Source organism: Eretmochelys imbricata, chromosome 6 (assembly GCF_965152235.1).
Source record: "Eretmochelys imbricata isolate rEreImb1 chromosome 6, rEreImb1.hap1, whole genome shotgun sequence".
NCBI lineage: Eukaryota > Metazoa > Chordata > Testudines > Cheloniidae > Eretmochelys > Eretmochelys imbricata.
Genome location: NC_135577.1, coordinates 92,654,240 through 92,677,251, shown reverse-complemented (window position 1 = coordinate 92,677,251; position 23,012 = coordinate 92,654,240). Strand labels below are relative to the sequence as shown.

At 43.2% G+C, this 23,012-nt stretch overlaps 1 protein-coding gene across 1 annotated transcript in view; it reads left to right on the top strand.

The window, feature by feature from the left end:
* The window catches only part of SPTLC2 (serine palmitoyltransferase long chain base subunit 2), a 109,069-nt gene that overhangs the window by 35,800 nt on the left and 50,257 nt on the right, over window positions 1-23,012 (top strand). Inside the window, exons 4-9 of the mRNA XM_077819201.1 lie at window positions 2,682-2,830; window positions 3,209-3,333; window positions 7,783-7,876; window positions 11,173-11,278; window positions 12,200-12,419; window positions 14,220-14,346. Coding sequence (XP_077675327.1) covers window positions 2,682-2,830; window positions 3,209-3,333; window positions 7,783-7,876; window positions 11,173-11,278; window positions 12,200-12,419; window positions 14,220-14,346 — 821 coding nt within the window. The remainder of the gene's footprint in view (window positions 1-2,681; window positions 2,831-3,208; window positions 3,334-7,782; window positions 7,877-11,172; window positions 11,279-12,199; window positions 12,420-14,219; window positions 14,347-23,012) is intronic.

Below are 23,012 nucleotides of genomic sequence, written 5' to 3'. Positions count from 1 at the left end.
TTTAAAACAAACATAAGTAAGTACTTCTTCCCACCACTCACAATCAACCAGTGGAACTTGTTGCTCGGGGAAGGCCAAAACTATAACTGGGTTCAAAAAAGTATCCGATAAGTTCCTGAAGGATAGATCCATCAATGGTCATTAGCCAAGATGGTCAGGGATGCAATCCCATAATGGGCTCTGAGACTTTTTAAACCTGTGATTACTAGATGCTGGGACTGGAGGACAGGTGATGGATCACTCCCTAATTGCCCTGTTCTGTTCATTTCCTCTGAAACACCTGGCACTGGCCACTGTCGAAGACAAGATACTGAGCTAGATGAATCATTGGCCTGACCCAGTATGGCCATTCTGATTGTTCTTAGAAGTGCCACAAATTTGAACCAAGGAACTTCAGAGTTTGAGATGCTAATTCCTCTTCACTGGGGTTATGACTTACACCAAGTATAAACGATTACACATCTGTAAACACAGTGATTAGAAGTGTTTTTATATCATTGTATGGAAGGGTTCACATAGTAGTGGGAAGCCAGTGGTAAAATCAGGCCAGTACCTTTGTGAGGGCATTTACTGTGTATGCTGCTTAGCCTGTCTCACTTCTGGTGACTTTATTCTGACATGGATTAGAATTCAAGTGAGAGTTTGGTATTCTGGCTCCTGGAGTGTACCGTGGTGTTAATTGAGATTGAATATGTAAGCCAAAGGTGTTAACCCAGTCACTGTCCAACATTAAATAGTTTTAAACAAGGTTTGGGGTTTGGTATTCAGAGACCTCCGCCTGCCTAGAACCATGGCAAGTAGTATACTATAAAATTCATGCAAAAGGTTAGTAGTTTGACAAAGACTCAAAATGAGGTAGAGAGCATTGAAACTGAAATTGATAGGTTAACTTTGTTTTGGATAATCAAAGTCCTTTTTTGGAAACACTGAATATTTGTTAATCTTTTATTTAGCCAAACCATTTTTGGTGGTGAAGTAAAGGGTGAGTTCTGTTGTTCAGTTCTGAGTTGGGAATGAGTCACTTTCCTGCTTTAGACAAGACCGATATTGAAAAGATAGTAAAGATGGGGGGAAACGCAGCTTTTGTTGATGATCTCAGGATACAGGGTGGCTGGTCAGTTGTGGATGGATGCTTTGGGCTGGCAGGTGGGCCACGACAGCTGTTCTGGACTCCAGCTCACCATGGATATCATCTGGTTGGTCTGGGCAGGTCCCTCTCCTTCACTGGTCCTTCTCAGGCCGAACAGAGTTGGATGGACTGTCTTGTTCCATTGTGCTGGTGCCGTGCAATATGGTTGGCTTCAGGATCACATGAAAAGCTGGGAGGGAAAGAGCAGGAGGAAGATATAAGGGACAGAAAGAAGCACATGAGGGAGGGGAATACAGCAGGATCTCACATTTATCAAGTTATGGTCCTTGCTGGTTTAGCGATAATGGTCCTGTGCTTCCACTGGATTATCAAAGTCTAGTGTCACAGCAACAATCCTTCCACTACTCCTTCAGTGATGATAAAAGGTTTTTCTTCTTCCCCAAAGTCTCTTCAGAACCCCAAAAAGGAGTGATGAGTGGTGATTTCATTATTTTATCCATCAATTAGACAAAACTTCCTATGTGCCAATTTTGGTTCACTGATTTCTGATCCCATGCTGTTTTTGTTTAACCAGGCATGAACTTAACACATTCCTTGAATTATATTAGTTGGCCTCTTTATACTAATTCAGTCCTTGTCTAGCTTTTGTATCTTTTCCCATCAACATTTGTTACAGGATATTGTGACATTCCATTAACTTTCACTCATTTCTCACAGCTGAGCACGCAATTAGGGTAAATTTGTGGGCTCGATTATCACAACAGTACATCTCCCACAAACACCACATGATTGTCTAATGCTGAGTTTAGCAGGAGTGCTCTGGGTCAAGACTGAAATAAACTGGCAGAGCTGTGGGGTGGAGACCAGAAGTGGAATAGCAAGGGTTTCTACAGATCAAGTCTGAGGTACCCTGACAGAGGTTGTATGTAAGAAACCTGTACAGCCCAACACACAGTGTAACTTGATTCCTGTCCTTGGCTTTCAAGAGTATGGTATTTAATACAACTCTTTTCCGCTACAGTTTGTTCTTGCCCCATATTGCAACACACCAGTGCTGACTTCCAGATGCATTTCCTTTGTGTGCTGGGGGGATATCCTGTTGGGGATAGTGCCAACCCAATTGGTCTAAAAAATTAATTTTTAAAATGGGAAGAAAAGGCTCGAAATTTGGGAGTGGGAGGCTGAAGAAAGGACATAGCTAACAAATGGTTCGAAAAACCTTCAGCATTCTTTTAAAAATTTAAGATAGTATTCCAAAGAACATCTACTGGCTTCTAGCCTTCATTTAATTTTTTAAAATATATAAGCATAAAAAAAGATGAGAAATCAGATATTTGTAAAAAATGGTTTATATACCTTTAACACATCTAACTTGAATTAGAAACCCCAGCAATGAAAGAGCATCCTTGTTCAGCTAATTTTAGTTTTGAAAATGAGGGCCATATCCATGTAAACTTTCTGGCCACTGGCTGTTGGTCTCTCCTAGTTCCATGCATTTCCTAGCAAGCTAATGGTAGCTAGTGTATTCTTGTGTAGCTGGATCTTGGGTTTGATTGTCAGTGTCTTAACATGTGATGTTATTGAAATACAGGTACACAGGGAGAGTGATAAAAGACGTTATTAACATGGGTTCCTACAACTATCTTGGATTTGCTCAGAACACTGGAATTTGCAAAGAAGCAGCAGCTAAAGTACTGACACAGTATGGAGCTGGGGTATGCAGCACTAGGCAGGAAATGGGTAAGTTTGGGTGGGGGGCAGGTGTTTTCAAAGTATATACGTAAATCATCATCTGTTCATTAGTCTCTGCAAAACATTGTATGGTTCCAGCTTTGGAACCTCAGATGAAGCAGTGAAGAAATCACAACTATAGAGTGAAGATAAATTCTGTGTTCTTTTCTGTTCTGTCATGCTTAGTTTACACAGCCACAACAGTCTTCATTGACATGTTCTCAGATCTTCCACCGACCCTTCCCCTCATCCCCCCCCCCCCCCCCTTTTCTGGATCATACCAAAAAAAAAAAAAATTCTAGCTGTTGAAAAACCTTTTGTGGTACAGATTTGGCCCCAGGTTCATTTGGTTTATTTTTGACTTATCTTTTGCTATTTTACGTGCAGGAAATCTGGACAAGCATGAGGAGCTGGAAAAACTAGTGGCCAGGTTCCTGGGTGTGGAGGCTGCAATGACTTATGGGATGGGGTTTTCAACCAACTCAATGAACATTCCTGCTTTAGTTGGCAAGGTATGGCTTCAGAGAGAATGGGTAACAGGGTGTGAGGCATGAAGTTTCTGCTTATGGACTCTTTAGGGGTTGTTCACTCTTTTTTCAAAGAAGTCACTGCAAATGTTCTTTGCAGAAACAGGTCCTGATATGTCATCAATACTGTATCTCAACCCAAGGGTCTTTTGGGGACAGTGTGTGCTCGGACCTATAATGCTCTAGAATGGCTCGTGTTGGGAGAGAGCACAACCCTGTGGGACTTCTAGTTTCTGCAGGCCACACCTTAATATTAAAGATGGTGATTACTTCCGTAAACTGCCCAGTTACAGACTGTTCTGACAGCTTGCTGGGAGACTGAATCATCTGAATGCCACTTCTAACTGGCATAAAATTGAGCCAAGTTGGGCATCCCAGTCATAAACTTGGAAACCTGTAATTTATCATACAGACAGTAGTTACTAGGGAAGAAAAATTTCCTTTGATGTAATAAACGCATAAAAGAACAAACATTTTGTTCACTAAATAGTTCTGCATTAATGAATACAATGATCATCCAGGTTTGCAAAATAATAAGTCAGCTGCCTGATAACACAGAACTCAGCCTGAATCTCTTGCATCTCTAAATGGTGTTCTCTAATCACAGGAGATTAAGGCCTGGTCTACGCTGGGGGGCGAGCTAGATCGGTTTAAATTACGCAACTTCAGCTATGAAAATAGAGTAGCTGAAGTCGACATACATAGAGCTACTTACCGCGGTGTCTTCACTGTGGTAGGTTGACTGCTGAAGCTCCCCCGTCGACTCTGCCTACGCTTCTCACTCCGGTGGGGTATCGGAGTTGATGGGAGAGCGCTCGGCAGTCGATTTATTGCGTCTTCAATAGATGCGATAAATCGACCCCGGCTGGATCAATCGCTCTGAAGGTAAGTGTAGACATGCCCTGAGAGATGGAGAAGACCTGTTAAACTCCATTTAATCCATCTCCCTCTGTTGGTATAGTACAAAGTATGTCTATTGCGGTCTCCTGTTCAGGTTTAAATATAATCTAATGGGGCTTCTCCTTCCCTTGGGAGTTAATTCTACAGCCGTGCACGTCTATCAGGATTTTTTCTTGGTACAATTTAAATATTCCCATTTTTAATTTCATCCTGTTATTCCTTATTATTCCCCCTTGGACCGTTCTGAATTCCTCCTATGGTGTTTGAACCTCTCAAATTTCTGTTGCTTCATCTCATCTCCTGCCTTTTTCTGTGTGTAGTCCTTTTCTTGAATATCTTCAGTGCCTGTCTCTGACACTGCTTACAATTTTCCCAAGCAGCAGAAGTGAAATTGACAATATTCTGGGCAGTTTCACTGAAGCTATTCAGAATCTTGTGGGCATCAGTGAAAATGAAAGCTTTGCTCACTTTCACTGTGTTGACACCTGGGTAGCTCTGATCAGCATCCAGGGTTGCAGTAGCTGTCTGCAGATTGAAGAGGATCACTTCGTGTTTGTGTTGTAAAGTTATTTCCACAACTATAGAAACTAGCACTTATGTTAAATGATTGCTTAAATTTTCCAGATACTGCTGGCTTAGCTGCTGCCATAACTTTCTATCCCTGTGTGTGAACATTTACCATGGTAAAGTCTTCCAAGTCCTAGGTTTCCTGGTTTATTTTCTCAAGATGCCTTGTTTTTGTATTTAAAACTATCTGAAGTAATGAGTAAGATTTTGTGACAGATTATCAAATACTTTATAAAAATTCAGTTACTTACTTACCATTTATAGTTATTCTCATCCAAGGATCTTAATTGTTTTACTTCTGTGCTATAAGGTGATTTCTATGGTGTATGATGAAGTAGGGTCTTCAGAAGGAATTTCAACTCAATGCAGTAATAGAAATTAAAATGACCAGATTTGGGATAGTCCATTAAAAATTGAAGTGTTCATGTTGTTTTCTCCAGGCATTCTAGAACCCTGTTATATATCATTGATAACAATAAGAATGGAATAGCTGCTAGACACAGTAGTAGGTTTGGGAGAAAAGTTCAAGAGCTTGTAGGGTCTATCGGGAGGGAATGAAAATTCAAAAAACTAGTGTCAGCTGCAAGGATAATTTCACTTGCTGACCAGAGAACGCGCATTTCTGATGCAGCAATGGAAATTTAGAATTTTTTAAAACATTCTTATTTAAGTTAAACACTTTGCATCGATTGCATCTGATATAGTTTGAAGATTAAAGTTAATAGGGTTAGTCTTCCTTTTGTCAATTGTAGGTATTAGAGAAACTAGTAATTTTCACCTATTTTTATTCCTTTTAGTAATAAGACTGCTTTCTTTTTTCATTTTGCCTAATAATTATAAAGTCCCCAAAGATTAGATAATTCTGCTTTTTTGGATGTCCTTATCTTTCCTCTACAAGTCTCACCTGACCCTCTGTTATTGTGTGGTTGCGTCCTGTCTTCTCTTCTAAGACTCTGGAGCATGTCCCTTGTGAAGCAACTACTTCATGCTCTTGACATTTTGTTTTGGAAGATGCATGGTCTCTTTAGCCTTAAATATGTGTGTTCTTGGAATTGACCAGCTGTTTTCCCACACTGGTAGATATTAATACTTCTTCCAATTGCATCTTATGTAAAAGTATTAAGTGCTCAAAATCTAATATCTTTGAAATGCCATGTTGTGTGAATCCCACAGTCTTTACTATGGCTGATTTAAATAGCCAGGGACAACTTTTCCTCATGGTTTTTCACTACTTCCTGTCCCTCAGTGAAATGATGTTGATCCAGGTTTCTCTGAAAACTTCCTGGATCCTAAAGTTGTCTTCTGTGTGGCATAGGCTCGTCTTTTGTGTATACTCGATTCTGGTTGTCCATTACTCCAGATACCTATTGTAGGTAACTGAAATCCTCCATGAGTACAGTGTAACAGACGAGTATTTATTTATCTCTCTAGAAGGAGCCTCAGAGGTGGTGAGTGAGGTTACCCAGCATTTCTGGATCTTCTGAAGGAACACAAATGCTAAAATGTCAAGGCCCAAGACTTTTATTTTCTTTCCCAATCTGCAGATGGTTGGGTTTTTTAAAACATCATTAGGTGATACTCCGCTATTATGGTGATGAAGGCCATGTAAATATAAATTGGAAGGGCATATTGAGGGATGCTGGGTGACCTAGGTTTGCACTGCAATTAAAAAAACAAAACAAAAAACTGGCATGAAATCTGAGCTGGGTCAATTGATTCGGGCTCACAAGGCTAAAAATGGCAGTGTAGAAGTTTGGCCTTGGGCTGGACTCTGGCTCTGAGATCCTGTGAGTGGAGAGGGTCTCAAAGCCCGGGGTCCAGCTGACCAGAGGTAACCCATTAGCTAATCAGGAAGACTGGCAGTCTTTCATTATTTACACTGTAATTAGGCATTTACATCACACTTGATAAGCCTAAAATAGAAGTCACCACAGCTGTGCTGGTCACAAAAGAACTGCTTGAGCATTTTTTTCCTCTGTTCTTCAAAAGCTTTAGTGACATCTTCAGTTACTACTTAAGTCTCCATTCTACTGTTGTCATCGGTGAGGGGATTGAGAGCACAATAATAGGACCTAACCTACCGCAATAGTGTCTAGTCAGCATAGCTAGCAGGAGGGACTCATAGGCTCCATAAGCATGAGGTAATCGATCTGTTACTCCCCATGGGCTGTCAGCAACAGGATACCCTGAACTGATGCTGAAAACTGCATAGCTGTAATGCAAATAGGACATAGTCATTTTTTCAACACTGGCAAAAATGATTGAGAACAGTTGTGTCCTTTCTACAGTTTTGAGCACCAGATTCTGGAGGGGATGGGCGCATTGCTGATGATCGTTAGCAGCAGCCAGTCAAGTTCCTAGTGTAGACAGAGCCAAGTATAGGCTGGGGCTGGAAAGCTGGGGATGGTGTGAAATCCATAAGGGTTGTGCAGTCAGAAATATGCAGACTTCCTGAGGGTGAGTCAGGGTGCACTGAAAACTTCCTGTTCTGTACTACATTTCCTGTTCTCCATTTTATGTGAGCACTGATTTTAACAAACTTCATTGTAATTGCTTAATAGCAGTACCCGTGCCGCCTTTTAATATAAGGCTGATCGAAGTCACTAGTAGATGTTAGTTCAACGATATTAGGGAATCTTATCTTTTCCCTGAGAGAATGGATTAAATTGTTTTCAGACATACTCGGCCCTGTATTGCACACAGCACTTCCTAGTAAGGTATGGCTTTCACGTATTCCCCACAGGATTCATATGGTGAATCACTGATCTTGACTTCATGGCAGGATACTGGGATGTGCACACATGTCCATTACTGGTGATAGTTAAAGACACAGCTGTCTCATCTAATACAAGCACAGCAGTTTGAAGAGTACTCTGACTAAAGACAAATAAGAGTGGTCTTACACACTGGTCTGCTGTTAACCTCAGTCTATTCAGCCTTTCTGCCTCATTTTTTCCCCTTGTGCAGGGCTGCCTGATACTGAGCGATGAGCTGAATCATGCATCACTAGTGCTTGGAGCAAGACTGTCAGGAGCAACTATTCGAATCTTCAAGCACAACAGTGAGTACCTGTTGGGGGGCACTTCCTCTTGTAGCTCAGACAGGTCACTCTTTTCTGAGAACCCTGCCTCTTGTCGCAGTAAATCTGAATTTCCAGCTGGGAAACCCATTTCCAGTAATTGGAGGCTCTTAGGGGCTGCTAGCACCTTGAGGTTAATAGTGTTGAAAACCCTGGATTGGAAGCTCTATTCTTTGCAAATTGGCCATTAAATACAGGCTTTTTTAAGGCTGCTGAGAAAGGACACTTATGGAAGAGATTTAAACTGGGTGAGTGAATTTAGTGCTTATGCAAATGTGGGTATCTGATTAAATCTAGACATTAAAGGCAGGTGTCATGTAGGCTTTCTCTTCTCTCCCTTCCCAGATCTACCAGTACTCCTCTGCCCCAATCAGTAGCACTTTGTGATGTTGCATTTCTGGGTCCCCTTATAGCTGTTCATATGTAAAGTAGGGATATAAAATAGTAAATGGTTAACCAGTAAGCATTAGTCTTACCATTAACCCCCAGCCCTGGACCTGGCTGGAGCTGGGGCCCCTTGTCTGGCTGGAGTGGAGCCCCCGGGCCCTCTCCCTTTAATCGGTTAAACAATATAATTGTAGTAGTTTAAACGGTTTACTTTTTAAACAATATTTACATCCCTAATGTAAAGCCAGTGTATGTCTGTCTGGAATATGCAGGGGAACTGCTGGTGTTCACACCTTTCGGTTTGTAACATGTATGGGTCAGCACACTTACAGAATCTTATTACAATCCATGTCCGATACTAAAGTGGTGAATGTCGTGTAAGAACCTAGATAGATGATTGTCATATGGTTTCTTAGGTCATTGCTTAGTTTCCTAGGTCAGGATCTAGGCTGTAATAAGATTCCCTAACATGGTTCTGTAATCATTTCCATCCTATGGACAAAAACATTAAAAATGAGTACCCCTACCCGTGCCTGGCACTATGCTTTGGCACAGTCTCCTGTATCTGGACTCTGAAACCAGAAAGAAAAGGTTCTTTCAGCTCCTCCCACCTCCACTTTTCAAAATCACACTCTTTCCTCTTTTTTGTGATTGTCTGTGTTCCCCACCAGCCTCCCCATAATTTGTTTTCCATGCCTGGCTCTCTCCTCTGCCTCCCTGTCTTCATCCTATGTCACTTCAACTTCCATGTTGATCACTCCATCTCTAATGTCTTGCTTTCTTTCCTTTGGGCTCTTAGTTTGGACTGACTCCTGCATGATTTATTCACATTAGCCATTCCATCAACTGGATCTCCAAGTGCTAGTGGTATGCTCTTCTCATCACTCAGATGCACTCTGGTCTTGTCATTCAACATCAATCTCTCCCTTGCTCCTCCCTGCATCATTTCATCTGCACTGTCATTCAATTCAGGCTACTGATGTCTCGGAGTCTGCTGCTACTCCCAGCCCTCCACTTTACTGTTATGGTGTGGTATGAATTCCGCCCCCTCCTGTGCATTCCCCTTGCCTTTGGTCTCTGCTCCTCTAGTGCAGTGTTTCTAGAGGGCAGAGGCCTGTAACTACCCCAGCTTCCTCCACTCACTGTCCTTTGCTCATTTTACTCTGTTTTGTTCCTTGTGTATTCACTTTCTCTTTCCACACCTCCAATCCAATCAGGTCTCACCAGATTTTCTTCCTTATTAACTCTTGTGTCTTTTCTCCACTCACCATCTTGTTCAGTTTATTTAAAGACAGAAATTACATTGGGGAGAACTTGCTTCCTCATCTATCCTCCTTTGCCCAATCCCCAGCAGTCTGTCTCAGGCCCATAATTCTTGAACTCATTCTCTCCCCTCTGGCTTCTTTGTTCCAGCCACTAAGCCTACTCTTGTTTTTCCCAAACATCAGATGCCTTCACTCATCTCCACCTGCCATTTACCAACTCATTTCTCTCTTCCCTTTTATTTCCATGTCTGTCTCTTTCTGATGGCTTAATCTCTGTACTGTTGTACTCTTAACCAGGGATGACCAAATCCTGGCCCATAGTGGAAATCACGTGGCAGTGCAATACCACACAGCCACAGTCACCTGTAACATGAGATGTGGCTTGCAGGAGAATGCAGGTCCTCAAATGCAATGTGGCTAAACTTGGACCATGATAGAGTATAGATTCCACAGGTACAGTAACTCCTCACTTAAAGTCGTCCCGGTTAACGTTGTTTTGTTGTTACGTCGCTGATCAGTTAGGGAACATGCTCGTTTAAAGTTGTGCAATGCTCCCTTTATAACGTCGTTTGGCAGCCGCCTGCTTTGTCCACTGCTTGCAGGAAGAGCATCCTGTTGCAGCTAGCTGGTGGGGGCTTGGAACCAGGATGGACCGGCAGCCCCCCATCAGCTCCCCTAAGTTCCCTGTGCAGCAGCTGCCCAGCAGGCTATCAATTGCCGGAAGTTCAGCTGTCCCTCCCCGCACTGCCCTCTGCCTTGGAGCTGCTCTCTGGAGCCTAATTGTTGGGGGAGGCTAATGTCAGGGTGTCCCCCTCCACCATGCTCCTGCACCCTGTTTACCCCATCTCCATAGAGCAGGGGGGACACAGGACAGGGCTCAGGACGGAGAGAGCTTCCTGGCAGCAGCTGCTCTGGTCTCAGCTTGCTGATTAACTTAAGAAGGTGGTGTACTTAAGAGTGGTGTCAGCCTACTTAAAGGGGAAATGCTCATCTCTCTCTCTCACACACAGGGTGTGTGTGTCTGTCTCTGTCTGCCATGCTGTCTCCCCTCCCTCCATTCGTGCTGCCTTGTGGAGAGTGAGGCTACATTAACAGTGAGTTAACCCTTGAGGGCTCAGCCAATTGCTAGTTCATTATTTAGCAGTAAGGCATTCCCTGGGAGATATCCCACCCTCTGACTCCTCCACCTCAACCAAGCTTCACAATCATCATTGCTGTGTACAGTATTAATTTGTTTGTTTAAAACTTATACTGTGTGTGTGTATGTGTGTGTATGCGTGTTTGTGTGTATGTGTGTGTGTGTGTGCGTGTGTGTATGTCTTTTGTCTGGCAAAAAAAAATTTCCCTGGAACCTAACCCCCACTATTTACACTAATTCTTATGGGGAAATTGGATTTGCTTAACATCGTTTCACTTAGTCACATTTTTCAGGAACATAACTACAACGTTAAGTGAGGAGTTACTGTATTAGTCTCTGTGGACCACTCTTCATATCAGAGGGTGGCTGCGACTTGTAGCTGTGGCCTCATTTGAGTGCTCCTGCACTTAATTATATCATGCTAATGGGGAAATAGTAATAAAGGCTGCTTGGTGGAATCTTGCTACCTTTTTTTCTTTTCTGTGCAGACATGCAGAGCTTGGAGAAACTGCTCAAAGATGCCATTGTGCATGGGCAACCTCGCACCCGCAGGCCCTGGAAAAAAATCCTCATCCTAGTGGAAGGAATTTACAGGTACAAGTTATTCTCTACCTTGCCTACACTCTTCACAAGATCCAGCTGTCAGGGTTTGGGTTCCATCGCTGGACCAAGCAGTAGAGCTGGTTAATAAGAGCATGCCACTTAGCTGTCGCTCTTGATGAGAGACCATTTGTTTTAGACCTAGTTTGATCTTTAAGCTCCTCCCACATGGCCTACTGTAATAACAGCTGGTACTGATGGAAAGCTTCCTATCTCCTAAATACAACACAAATGCTAAGTAATCTAAACAAATTATTTACATCAAACATGCTAAGCTCTGGAGCTGAGTTTATACCCTCTAATCCAATTCCATTCTCTAGCAGTCTGTTATTGATCATGCTAATGGGAATAGATGGCAATATGTGCAGATCTCATGACTTCTCTGAGGGTGTGTCGGAGGTATAAATTGGAGTTCAGTTGTCCTTGCACCTGGCTCATGACCTAAGGATCAGGTGGTCTTGAGCTGCTATTGGAAGGCATGGGTCAGCCTGGTTGGTCTCATTTAGGAGATCAACAATGTCATGTTAATTGGTGGCAGCATAGGACACTGAGGTTTGTGAGGTAGAGAAGCAGTATCTGTTGTAGATGGAAATGCATTACAGAATGCATTGGGTTGCTCTGTCATCCTTGCGCCTACTTAATCTGTTTAACTTGTGATGCTGATTTTCAGAATAAGGAAATTTGAACACTGAATGCAACAAATCTTGTTTTTAAACATAAACACTTGTAAAAGAAATCTTTCCATAGAGGGGTTATGGTCTGTAGATAATGCTTCCATGATAATTACGTAACTGCTAAAAGGAAGTAAAGAAAAGGAGGGTAGGAATCCAGTTTAGAATCTCCAAACAGAACCCCGATTATAAAAAACCCTTAAAGCTGAATCTAACATGATTTGATCTGTTTTTTCTTCGACAGCATGGAGGGTTCCATAGTCCGCCTACCTGAAGTGATTGCCCTCAAGAAGAAGTACAAGTCATACCTGTACCTGGACGAGGCTCACAGTATAGGTGCCCTGGGTCTCACTGGCCGGGGCGTGGTGGAGTATTTTGGACTTAACCCTGAGGATGTAGATGTTATGATGGGAACGTTCACCAAGGCCTTTGGAGCTGCTGGAGGATACATCGGAGGCAAGAAGGTAAAGAGGTGGTGGGGAGACATGATAGGAAGCAAGGTATTCATTTGGGCTTCTGAAGGTCAAAAAGTGGAAACTACTTTTTGGGTAGCAGATAGTTAGGGCCCTACCCAGTTCTGTACCAGGATACATCCCTGGAGGCCTTCAGTGAAATATTGATGTACAGTTCAGTTATGTGGAATTTTGTCCAATGTGGATGAGTTGAATCCAGGAAAAAATTCCCTTAAGAACTCCTAATTCCCTAGAAGGAGTGATAAGCTAAAGCTGCTGAGACTTGGGGAGGAGAGGTTGTGCAATTCTTTTGCTAATAGCTACTCAGTGCTTTAAGGTAGGGATTTTTTAATTGCTACCTGTTAATGAAGCTAGTAGTGAGAACTCTGAAGGCAAGGGTTTCCTAGCTCCTAATTAAGCTCTATGGAGCAACACTGTATGCTATTTCATCTGCTTTCAGGCATCTTTTTTCTTTCCATTATCCTTTCTCTCTTTGCTATATGCCCGATATCCTCCCAGTGGGGGCCATCTAACACCTCTTGGGAAGCCCTGCTCTAGAGCAGTGGTTCTCAACCTTTTTTCATTTGTGGCCCCCTAAAAAATATAGAATGGAGGTGCAGACCCCTTTGGAAATCTTAAACATTGTGTGCACGCTCCCAAGAGTCCATGTACCGTAGGTAGACCACTGCGTGGATACAAAATTTGTATCCGCAGACATGGTCCATGGCTATAAAGCGGATATCTGCAGATTTGCAGAGCTCTAACCACAGGTTGAAAACCACTGTTCTATGGTAATGACAACCTTTTGCAGACCCCTTAGACAGACATAGTCTGCAGACTCCCAGGCGTCCATGGACCTCAGGTTGAGAACCACTGCTCTAAATTTCTCTGGTGCTAGGAGGGGACAAAAACAGCATCATGCTAATAAAACTTGAGTAATATATGCTGAGAGAAATTTCTGTCCCTGGTTACCGTTGTGCCTTCCCGTTGCTTTTTTCATAGCGGAGGCCAGAATTTGTCCCACCGCGTGCTGTGGTGTTTTACCATAGTGCTTCTCATTTCTGGGGGTTGTGGAATAGTTTTATTATACGATGAGTGATGAGTAACCATTCCAGGGAGTGGTGCCCCTTGTCTTCCTCATGGCTTGCTTCCATCCTGTAGCAAAAGCTATATTTGAGTGCAGAAGGTAGGAGTAAGTAATAGAAAGGGAGTGGCTCTCTGAAGTTCTTGCTCATTCTTAAATTACACCTGCTGCCTTATCCATAGTGCACTTAGCAGAGATCCCTTGTGACCTTTTGTATGCCTTGTTCAGTGACATGCTTAGCAATGATTTGTATCAAACATGATACATAGCCATCTGCAGAGCCTACTCACCACCACACAGGAATGAGAGGATTGATTTGCATCTTCCTGTGACAGAATGATTGCTCTCGAAACACAACCTGTGCACAGCTTGAGTAATTCCAGACATCTTGTTGCGAAACCCAATGCTGTGATCATTGGCAGAATGAATCTACATTTGAGTTATCCGAATTTTTTTGGTTGACCCTCATCCTGCCTTGGGATACAAAGTATAGTGCACAGGCATGTTTCACCCCTGCTGTTAGCACTTTAGTTTAGTAAATGTCATGTGCAGCTTTTTACGAGCTTCCCAGCCTTTTCTAGGTGACTTGTGGTGTGTGTGTGTGTGTGTGTGTCCGCGCAACGTGTGGTGCTACCAATTTGTAGGGTGGTCATGGTGTCAGTGGAGCCTATAGCTTTAAGATCTGACTGAGGGTGGTATCTGAAGGCCTCCTGTGTTCGTTTTGTCAGGAGCTGATTGACTACCTCCGTACGCATTCTCATAGTGCAGTGTATGCCACGTCACTGTCACCACCTGTTATGGAGCAAATCCTCACCTCCATGAAGTGCATTATGGGTGAAGATGGCACAACTTTTGGTAAGTCTTTTCTATTTGGTAAATGCTTCCAATCCTGGAATGGGGGTCTGTGACTGCTGGAAACTAAACCTTTTTATAACCGTGGCACTGGTAACTGCTTGCTGCCAGACATGTTAGCATGCATTTTTGTTAACTATCTTATTGCTTCAGGAGTTAGGTTTATTCACTATTAGTTGTAGCATCCCTACTTTCTAATGCTGCTCTGCTAGTAATCTAGCAAGGTAATTCCAGCAAAAGGTAGGACAGGTTAATCTTACCTAAAAGGCAAACTGACGTTGTGTACAGTACTGAATTTTCTTCTCCCTCTCCCTCTCCCTCTCCCTCTCCCTCTCCCTCTCTCAAAAAAAAATTTTGAATTTCAAATTTAAACACATCGCATCTCCCTACTTTGAGTGATCTGTTCCTAGGTATGTCTCTTTGTGATAACGGATCACTCAGAGGAAGGTGTAGTGGTTGAGTTTTTTCAGAGTAATTGGAAATATTTAGCAGCTAAACTACAGTATTTAGAATTTGCATCATCCCAAATTGAAACCTTGTTTCAAAATGAACATAAGGCTTGGTCTAGCAGGTTTTTTTATAATATAGCATGTTCCTTGTGCATCAGCCTTTTTTAACAGTTGATGGGTGTTACTCAGAATACATATCATTTGCAGCCCAAACACAGTTTTTTAATTCTAAAACTAATACAAATATACTGGATTCATAATGTTTTGAGCTTTTGGCCACAAGGTGGTAGTATGCACTGAAGAATTGTATTTGTGCTGTAACAGTTAGAGGAAAATATCTTTAATGGACCAACCTCTGTTGGTGAAAGAGACAGGATGAGCTTGAAAGCTTGTCTTTCACAAACAGAAGTTAGTCCAGTAAAAGATATTACTGCGCCCACCTTGTCCGTCTCAAATGCTGGGACCAACAAGGCCACAACGACACTGTAACTTTAAGGCTATCCGACTAGATGACTTGACAGAACTCCTGTGGTAAAAGAATATGTTGGACACAACTCAAGGTAACCTTTCTCCTTGTCTTAAATCAGGAATAATCTAACTTATTTATATTATATTAAAGTAAAATTAATGCTGTTGATTGTTGCTGTGGTGGTAGCTCTAGGAGCAAAAGTAGCTAATCACCACGGCATGTAAGGCAGACAGTGCGATCTGTGGTCACATCTGAGTGCAGTGTAAGGGTACACTGCAAAGAAAAGCCTGCAGCGCCAAGTCTCGGAGGCCTGGGTCAATTGACTCGCGTTCCCGGGGCTTGAGCTGCAGGGCTAAAAATAGCAGGGTAGACGGTTCAGGCTCGGGCTGGAGCCCAGGCCCTGAGTACTGGTGTCCTGCACTAGAATCCTTTTCCTCTCTAGTTCTCCAAGAACGTGCATTTACCACACAGCCAGTTATTGATGGATACAACTATGGCAAAGAGATGAGTTTTGCATCCTTTCCTAAAGGTGACACTGTCAGAGCTACTTCAGCTGATCATGGCCAACATTTCACACCGATCTCCTCAGGCACCGCTTCTGTTGTGTCACTTCCAGTGTCTGCTGTGTTTAAGTAAGTGAGACTGAAGAATGTGTAACTAATTGGAAGTTCCACATAAGTGGTTAAGATGAGCACACGTTACCAGTTTTTGAAGATGGCTTTTAGGAGCACTGGCATTTTTAGTAACTTTTCTGTATGGCCAGAGAGATTTTAAGCCTTTGAGAGCTGGTTTGTGGTATCAAAGAAACGTCATGTTGTGGCAGACTTTCATGTGAGTTTTAGTGCTCTTCGAAGGTGCTGTATTTGACAGCCTGGAAAGCTGAAGTTCTCTTTTCATCCACACTCAAGTAAATGGATTAGTGCAGGCTCATCTCTCCTGGAAGAATATCATTAAGTTATTAAAAAGTTTTTTCCATTTGACCTCATCAGGGTGATTCTTGCTGGGATGATTATGACAGTACTTGAAATGGTCCTATTTCAATTCATTTTCGGTGCAGCACCAATTGCCAATCTCTCTATAGTTTGAGATCGTAAATCAACATTTCTTAATATATTGTTTTAAAATCCCTGCTGCTTTGCAGTCCTGTTCCATAGAGAGAGCTGGTTAAAACTCCTTTGTGCAGACTGAGCTGCTGCTCAGTGTTAACTTAAGGAACTCTTGTCCTGTTTTTGACTATCACTGGAACACAAGGACTAAGGACAGGACAATAATGTTCAACGTTTGGGAGGTAGAAATATGTAAGTTATAGGGATAATGACACTCATGAGTGGTAACTCTGGAAGGGAAACAGGTAGATAGCTTGAGGACTGTACTAGGTTGCTCTTGAACATCTCTGAAACCAAGAGTAATACATCGTGCTGTATGAATGTTCCCTGACCATTCTGTAGGCGGCTAATTAAGATTTATTTATAGATGGGCAAAACTGAGACAGGCAATGGCCTTGCCAAAGCCACAGAAGGAACTAATAGTTGGATTTCCTTGTTTTTGGCTCTGGGCTCTGAGCAACATAAACCCTGTAATTTTTATGTACTATTCCCCGCTGGATAGAATGGGAGGAGATAGCTAAGAAAGAAGCAGAATTTCCTTCACAAAAGTATTTCTCAATTTCATGAAGCATCAGCCGGGGAGGGGGGTAGCTAGGGCAGGGAGGTCTCCAAACTTGCAACACAATATATTGCTGCTACTACAATCTAAGGTCAATTGTGCCGTTGGAGTAAATGTTCCCTTTGAGGTCTTTCCAGCAGGCTGTCACTAGCTAACAGGATGTTAGTAAGCAGGCAGCCTAGATAAAATACACATGGAAACCAGCATGGCCATTTGCAGAACTGAAGTAGGAGGCGAATGCAGGTCGAATAGATGTAATTAGGAGACAGCACATGAATATGCAGCCTAGATTGAGATAAGCAGCTTTACTTTTCCCTTCTCATTGTCTGTCTAAACTAACCTGTCAGTGCTGGCTATTACCTGCTGACATACATAATAGGTGCCCACATGGTGCTGTCCAAACCAGCCCATATGGCTTTAAAAACATCATATGTCAGTGGAAGTGACTGTCCTGGAGGGGTAGGCTAGAAAAGATGGCCATTCCAGCTGTCTTAAGTCAGTGGTTCTCAAATGGGGGTCCGCGAAACCTTTCAAGGGGGCCATAGGGCCCTGCGGCTTGAAACCCAGAGCCCGAGCCCAAGCCCTAGCACCCCCCGTGGAGCTGAAGCTGGGAAACGTGGGGCTGAATCCCCAAGCCCTGGTGCTCTGTGTGGGGCAGAAGCCCTGAGCCTATGGGCAGAGTTAGGAACATGGAAAGCATTTCTTTTCCCCACCCATGCCAAACAGCAGCACAAGAGCACGACAGTCCTGGGAGCAGCTCCACACCTTCTCCGCCGTCCCCCCCCCAAAAAAAAAACAAAACAAAACAAAAAAAACAAAAAAACCCCAAACAAACAAACTCCTCTCCCTGCCCCAGGGCCAGGTCAGAGGCAGGAAGCCAGAGCGGGGTAGCTGCTGCTCTGGCTGGTGCCATGGAGCAGGCAGCCACAGCATTCCCCCCTCTCTGGGTTGAAGCTGCTCCTCAGCTCCCAACCACCTTTGCACCAGCAGAGGTAGCCAGTAAGAGCCACCCGGTTGGGGAGACCCGGCTCCGTGGCTGGCAGACCCCTCTGGGAACAGGGACCGCAGGGGAGCCCTCCCAGCACACAGCCCCTCCCTGCACCCTGAGCTACCCCGCTGCTTGCACACAGCCCCTAAAACCCCCCTCCCTGCACCCTGAGCTACCCTCCTAGCCACCCCCTTTCCTGCACCCTAAGCTGTTTTCAAACTTTGTGCTGAGCCCCCCACCTTTGGGTCATAAAATTTAGTTGCAGCCCCCTCCCCCCCCCAAAATAGGTTGTGTGGCCAGGTGAGGTGAGTCAGGGGTTGGAGGTGGCATTCCCTCCCTGGACCCTGCCATGCAGAGGTGGCTGGCCCCTTCTCACCCCCAAAACAGAAATCAAACTACACCTATGCCCAAGGCCCCTGTCCTGAGGGCCTGCCCCCCTCCCCGGGCTGAGCCCTGGAGTTTTTATAGCATGTTGAGGAGGGGCTCAGAGAGAAAAAGGCTGAGAATCCCTGGTCTAAGTGATGGCTGAACCATGTTTCTGTCCTTGGGCAGCTGCTGCCACTTCTATTGCTGCTCTTAGTAGGTGCTCCTCAAAGTCCTTCTCTGTAGGAATGCCATCTTGGGTCCCTATCCTGCAAGCCTGAGAGTCCACCACTCCTACTTACTTTACTTACAACTAAAGCGACAGTCTTGTGGTCTTGAAATGGATCATATGAGTTTCCTTTCTGGAGTCTTTGAATGTTTCCACAAAAGTAACAGGAGCTAAGAAGGGAACATCTGAAATATGTGGGACATGCCATCTTCTAGGAACAGAGCCTCTAACTGCAGCTTGTATGGCCATCCATCCTCTTGTTGCATTTGGCTCTATGATTATAAAAAAGCGAAGGGGGAATGAGATTGAGTCCCCCATCGGAGGAAGCACAAATGGCGAGTGCCACAGATGTGAGCATGTTTTAACAGTTCAACATCCTCCCATCTTTTTCTCCCTCTTTGAGGGCCCCTCCCCAAAAGAAAAAGGGACATCTGTCTCGCGGTGTCTTTCTGCATGGTTTTGAAGACTTCAGATAAAGGAAATTAAACATTTTTGCATTTCAACTTTAGTTTCTATGAAACATGAACTTCCCCATATTTTTAAGGAGCATCCTGGTTATGTAAGATGACAAAATGCTTTCTAGAGGGAGTTGATCTGAGGCTAGAGAAGGCGAGCTTTAGGATAGGAAATAGAGGAAGCAGTTGAATGGCTTCAGGGGAGGGGAGTTAAAATTCTGCTTGTCCAGGGCAATAACTTTTGAGTATAAACCTCTAACTTTTGTCATCCTTTATCACCATGGTAGGAATGGGAGAGCAGACAATGTGCCTAGGGTGGCAAACTTTGCACGGCTGACAAGTTGTTGCTGCACAAATGAAAGAATTGCTAACTTCAGAGAGCTGGGAGGAGGCCAGCCTTACAGGAGTGAATGGAGGTAGGGTGGAACAAGTAGTTGTGAAATCCAGGGGGGGAGATTTTGAAAGTGATTGGAGGGTTGGTTGTGTGATAGTTTCCTCTAGTAAAAATTGTCCAGCTGCAGCATGCTGCTTTATCCCACCAAAAAAACATTTTACATGTAGATTAAGCATTCTCAGTTTGCTCATGTTAATCAGTTAGCTTTCATGTGGACTCTGATAGTGTCTGATCTTGGTGCTCAGAAGTGTTGTGAATGCTCGCTAATTGGATGTGGCAGCTTCAAAGAAAACTTAGGTACTGTAGGTTTCAGAGTAGCAGCCGTGTTAGTCTATATTCGCAAAAAGAAAAGGAGTACTTGTGGCACCTTAGAGACTAACACATTTATTTGAGCGTAGGCTTTCGTGAGCTACAGCTCACTTCATTGGATGCATTCATCCTGTACTGTAGAAAATGGTGTGGATAACTCTTTAGGAGTGCTCTTCCTTCATTACTGACCCTAGTGTTGTAGTGTGGTGCTAGGGATGCTCTTCACCCTGAGTCAGTAAGTATTCCAGTGCCTGTGCTAGAGAGCATTGTGCTGCCAGAAGTGTCCTTCAGATTAGACATAAAATGGACCCGTGGCCATTAAGCATCCAGTGGCATCTTTGCAATAGTACGGAGGCTAATCCAGGCAAGATTCCTGCAGGATAACTGTGTGTGCTACCTTCTTCCACTGCTCTTGCAGTCTCCATTGAATGTTAGTATTCTAGAACAGAGGAGTAATAACATTCAGTGTCATTAGCATAGAATGTCTGAATTCACAACTTGGAAGAGACTGCCTTTCTGCATAGGGTGAAATGGTCCCTTTCAATGAAGTCTGGTACAAATTGTGATTTTTTTTTTTTTTTTTTTTAGAATCTGTGGGGCTTAACAATGCGTGAATCTTTGTTTTTCCAGATAATATGAGGCTCCAATATATGAAATAATTCACTGAGCCTTTTTAAATTCAAGTCTGCTGAAACTATGGTTACCATCTAGGCAGTCATTCACAGCTAAAGAACCTAGCAAAGCAAAGAGCAGTGAAATGAGGCTATGGGAGGAGAAGTTTAAGGTAGATATTAAGGGAAAACATCTTCTCAAGGATATTTAAGAAATAGAAAAGTCTTTGCAGGAGGAAATTGAGGTTCTGTCCTTTTTAAAATTGCAAATACAGGATACAAAAAGATATTCATTGTAATGGTGTAGTGAAGGATCCTGTGTAGTAATGATGCTAAGCTGGATGACTGAGGAGGTGATTCCTGGATCTTGTGATTCTGCAGTGAAGAGCTTTACAAACAGATCTCAACTGAATGGTGATAGAATCAAAGTATAGGGGAAACCAGCGAGAATTTCCATTAGCAAGAGAGCTAGTTTACAAACTGAGATTGTGTATTAAATGGCCATGAAGCAAGTCTGCCCAAATACTTGTCATTTATAAATACAAAATATTACCGGAAATGGAAATCCCAGACACACGCCCTGCCCCTCCAAAAAACCCCAGAAACTTTTAACAGTTAAATTTTTTAAATCTTTGCAAAAGCTCTGACTGTTGCTCTTTAACTGCTGATGTTTTTCTTTTAGTTAGTTAAGTGAGAGTGGAGGGTCAAGAAGAAAAATCGGTAAGATGGGTCACTTCAGGATTTTGTTTCCTACCAGTGGGCATGCTTGAGTAGTTCCTAACTCTGATGCATCTGCCTGACTTGGTGATGCCCTCTCTAGATTTGATGGCTGTTGCTCTTTCCTGTGCTCTATGCTCAGAAATAGTAAATGCTTTCTTTTCAGAGACTAGGTCAGGGTTGAAAATAACATGGTGAGTTCTGTATGAAAGGTGAGGAGAGGGATTTGGGATACGCATTAGCTCTGGGGTCCTGGCCTGACTACGGCAGCAGTAGGGCCATCCAGAAGGATGGACCCTTAAAGATCCTCCCACTCAGCCACAATGAGATGGGGATTGAATAGGGATGGACTGTGATGATATGGGACTAGGGAGGGATCATAGTCTCATGGGACTAGGGATTGTGTGGGACTGATTAATTCTTGTTTATGCTGTGTCTGGGTTCTTCGAATTGATCTGGGGATTTGATGGGTCGGTTTAGGGTGTGTGTTATTGTCAAGGGCTACCAGCATATTGAATGGGTGCTCTTTTGTTCTCTAATAAATTAATAAATATTTACCCTCTGTGACTTTTGCAGAGCCAGTTGGCTCAGTTTCAGAGTCAAATGCTGGCTTTTTTGTCGGTGCTACAAATTCACTCTGGCATCTGAGAATCCAGCTGAGTCCATTCTGCCTCTTGCATAAGAGCCAGCAGTATAGATCGTGCATTTGGAATTTGGCTGATGCTGATGATGCGCAGGCAGAGTAGAATCCAGCGGTGTCTTCACAGGGCTAACAGGAGTGAAGGGAGTGGTTGTCAGTAAGCAGCCCAAATGCAGCAGATAAAACTACCCTGTGCCTGGTCTCCATTAGGTTTTACAAGATAACTCTTTAATTTAAAAAAAGAGCAATTTTTTTTAGCAGAGGTGAACCCTACATGTGCACACATTGGTGTAATAATGCAAAGTACAACCTAAGGAGCAGCCCCGAAAGCAATTCTTGGCACTGAATGTAAGTGGCTTCCAGCCCCATGTTTGTAATCTGCTATTTCTACCTTGTCTGCAACATCAAGACTTGGGCAATCTCTATATAGATCAAACGGAAGCAGTGGCTGCTATTGCAGTTGAAGGGGAAATAAAAAGTCCTTGTGCAGGCTGAATTTGAAAACATTCAATTAGCATTAAACTCAGCTCATTTGAATTTCCCCTAATAATAGACTTGTTAATTAGGTGTTAAGTTATCACCTTAGGAACCCAGGGGCCAGTCAAAACTAATTAGAGCAAAGTGAAACATTTTTTGTTGTGGCCCTTGAGAATCCCAAGCTTGGCTGGGGAACTGATGGAGAAATAAATACTTTGGGGGTCATAAAGAGTTTCCTGCTTCTCCCCAGGAAACTGACAGCTATAAACATCACTCACTGTGTTTGTGCCTCCAGCAGGGGGTCTTTTAAATCCAGCTGAGCTGCTGCATCCCTATCTCCCTCCCTCCCTCCCACGGAGCACAGGAAAACTGTTTTAACCTGGGTAGGGGAGTCTGTCTGGTTTTGGTCCTGTGAGGAATGTTTATTTACAAATGCTGACAGAACTTTGTGTTATCTCTTCTTTGATGCTGTGTTTATTGGGTTGGGGTGTCAGCACTCTCCAGTATGTTTTCTTTGCCTTTTGGACTTCTAATCAACAATGTGGTGTGTGCAGCAGCTGTTAAAAACTTTCTCATGCACCACTTCAGGTTTCAGGTGAGACCTGTGTGTACACTCACCTTGTTCCTAGAGCATAGCAACTCCTGCTATATCTATGTTGTCTTAAGTCTACATAGCTACAAAAGTTGAATTGTCATACAGGGACAGCCGCTAGGAAATCTGAATCTTAAACTCGTTTTGTTTAAATGGCTTATTTGTCTTCATCAGTTTAGTTAGAGATCAAATTAAATTACTAGATCCTTTTTTTCTCTCAATAAATAACACGTGTATAGCACACTCTATCCACAGAGTGCTTCTAGAACACTAATCCTCAAACTTGAGAGGGAGGTAATATTCCTGTTGTG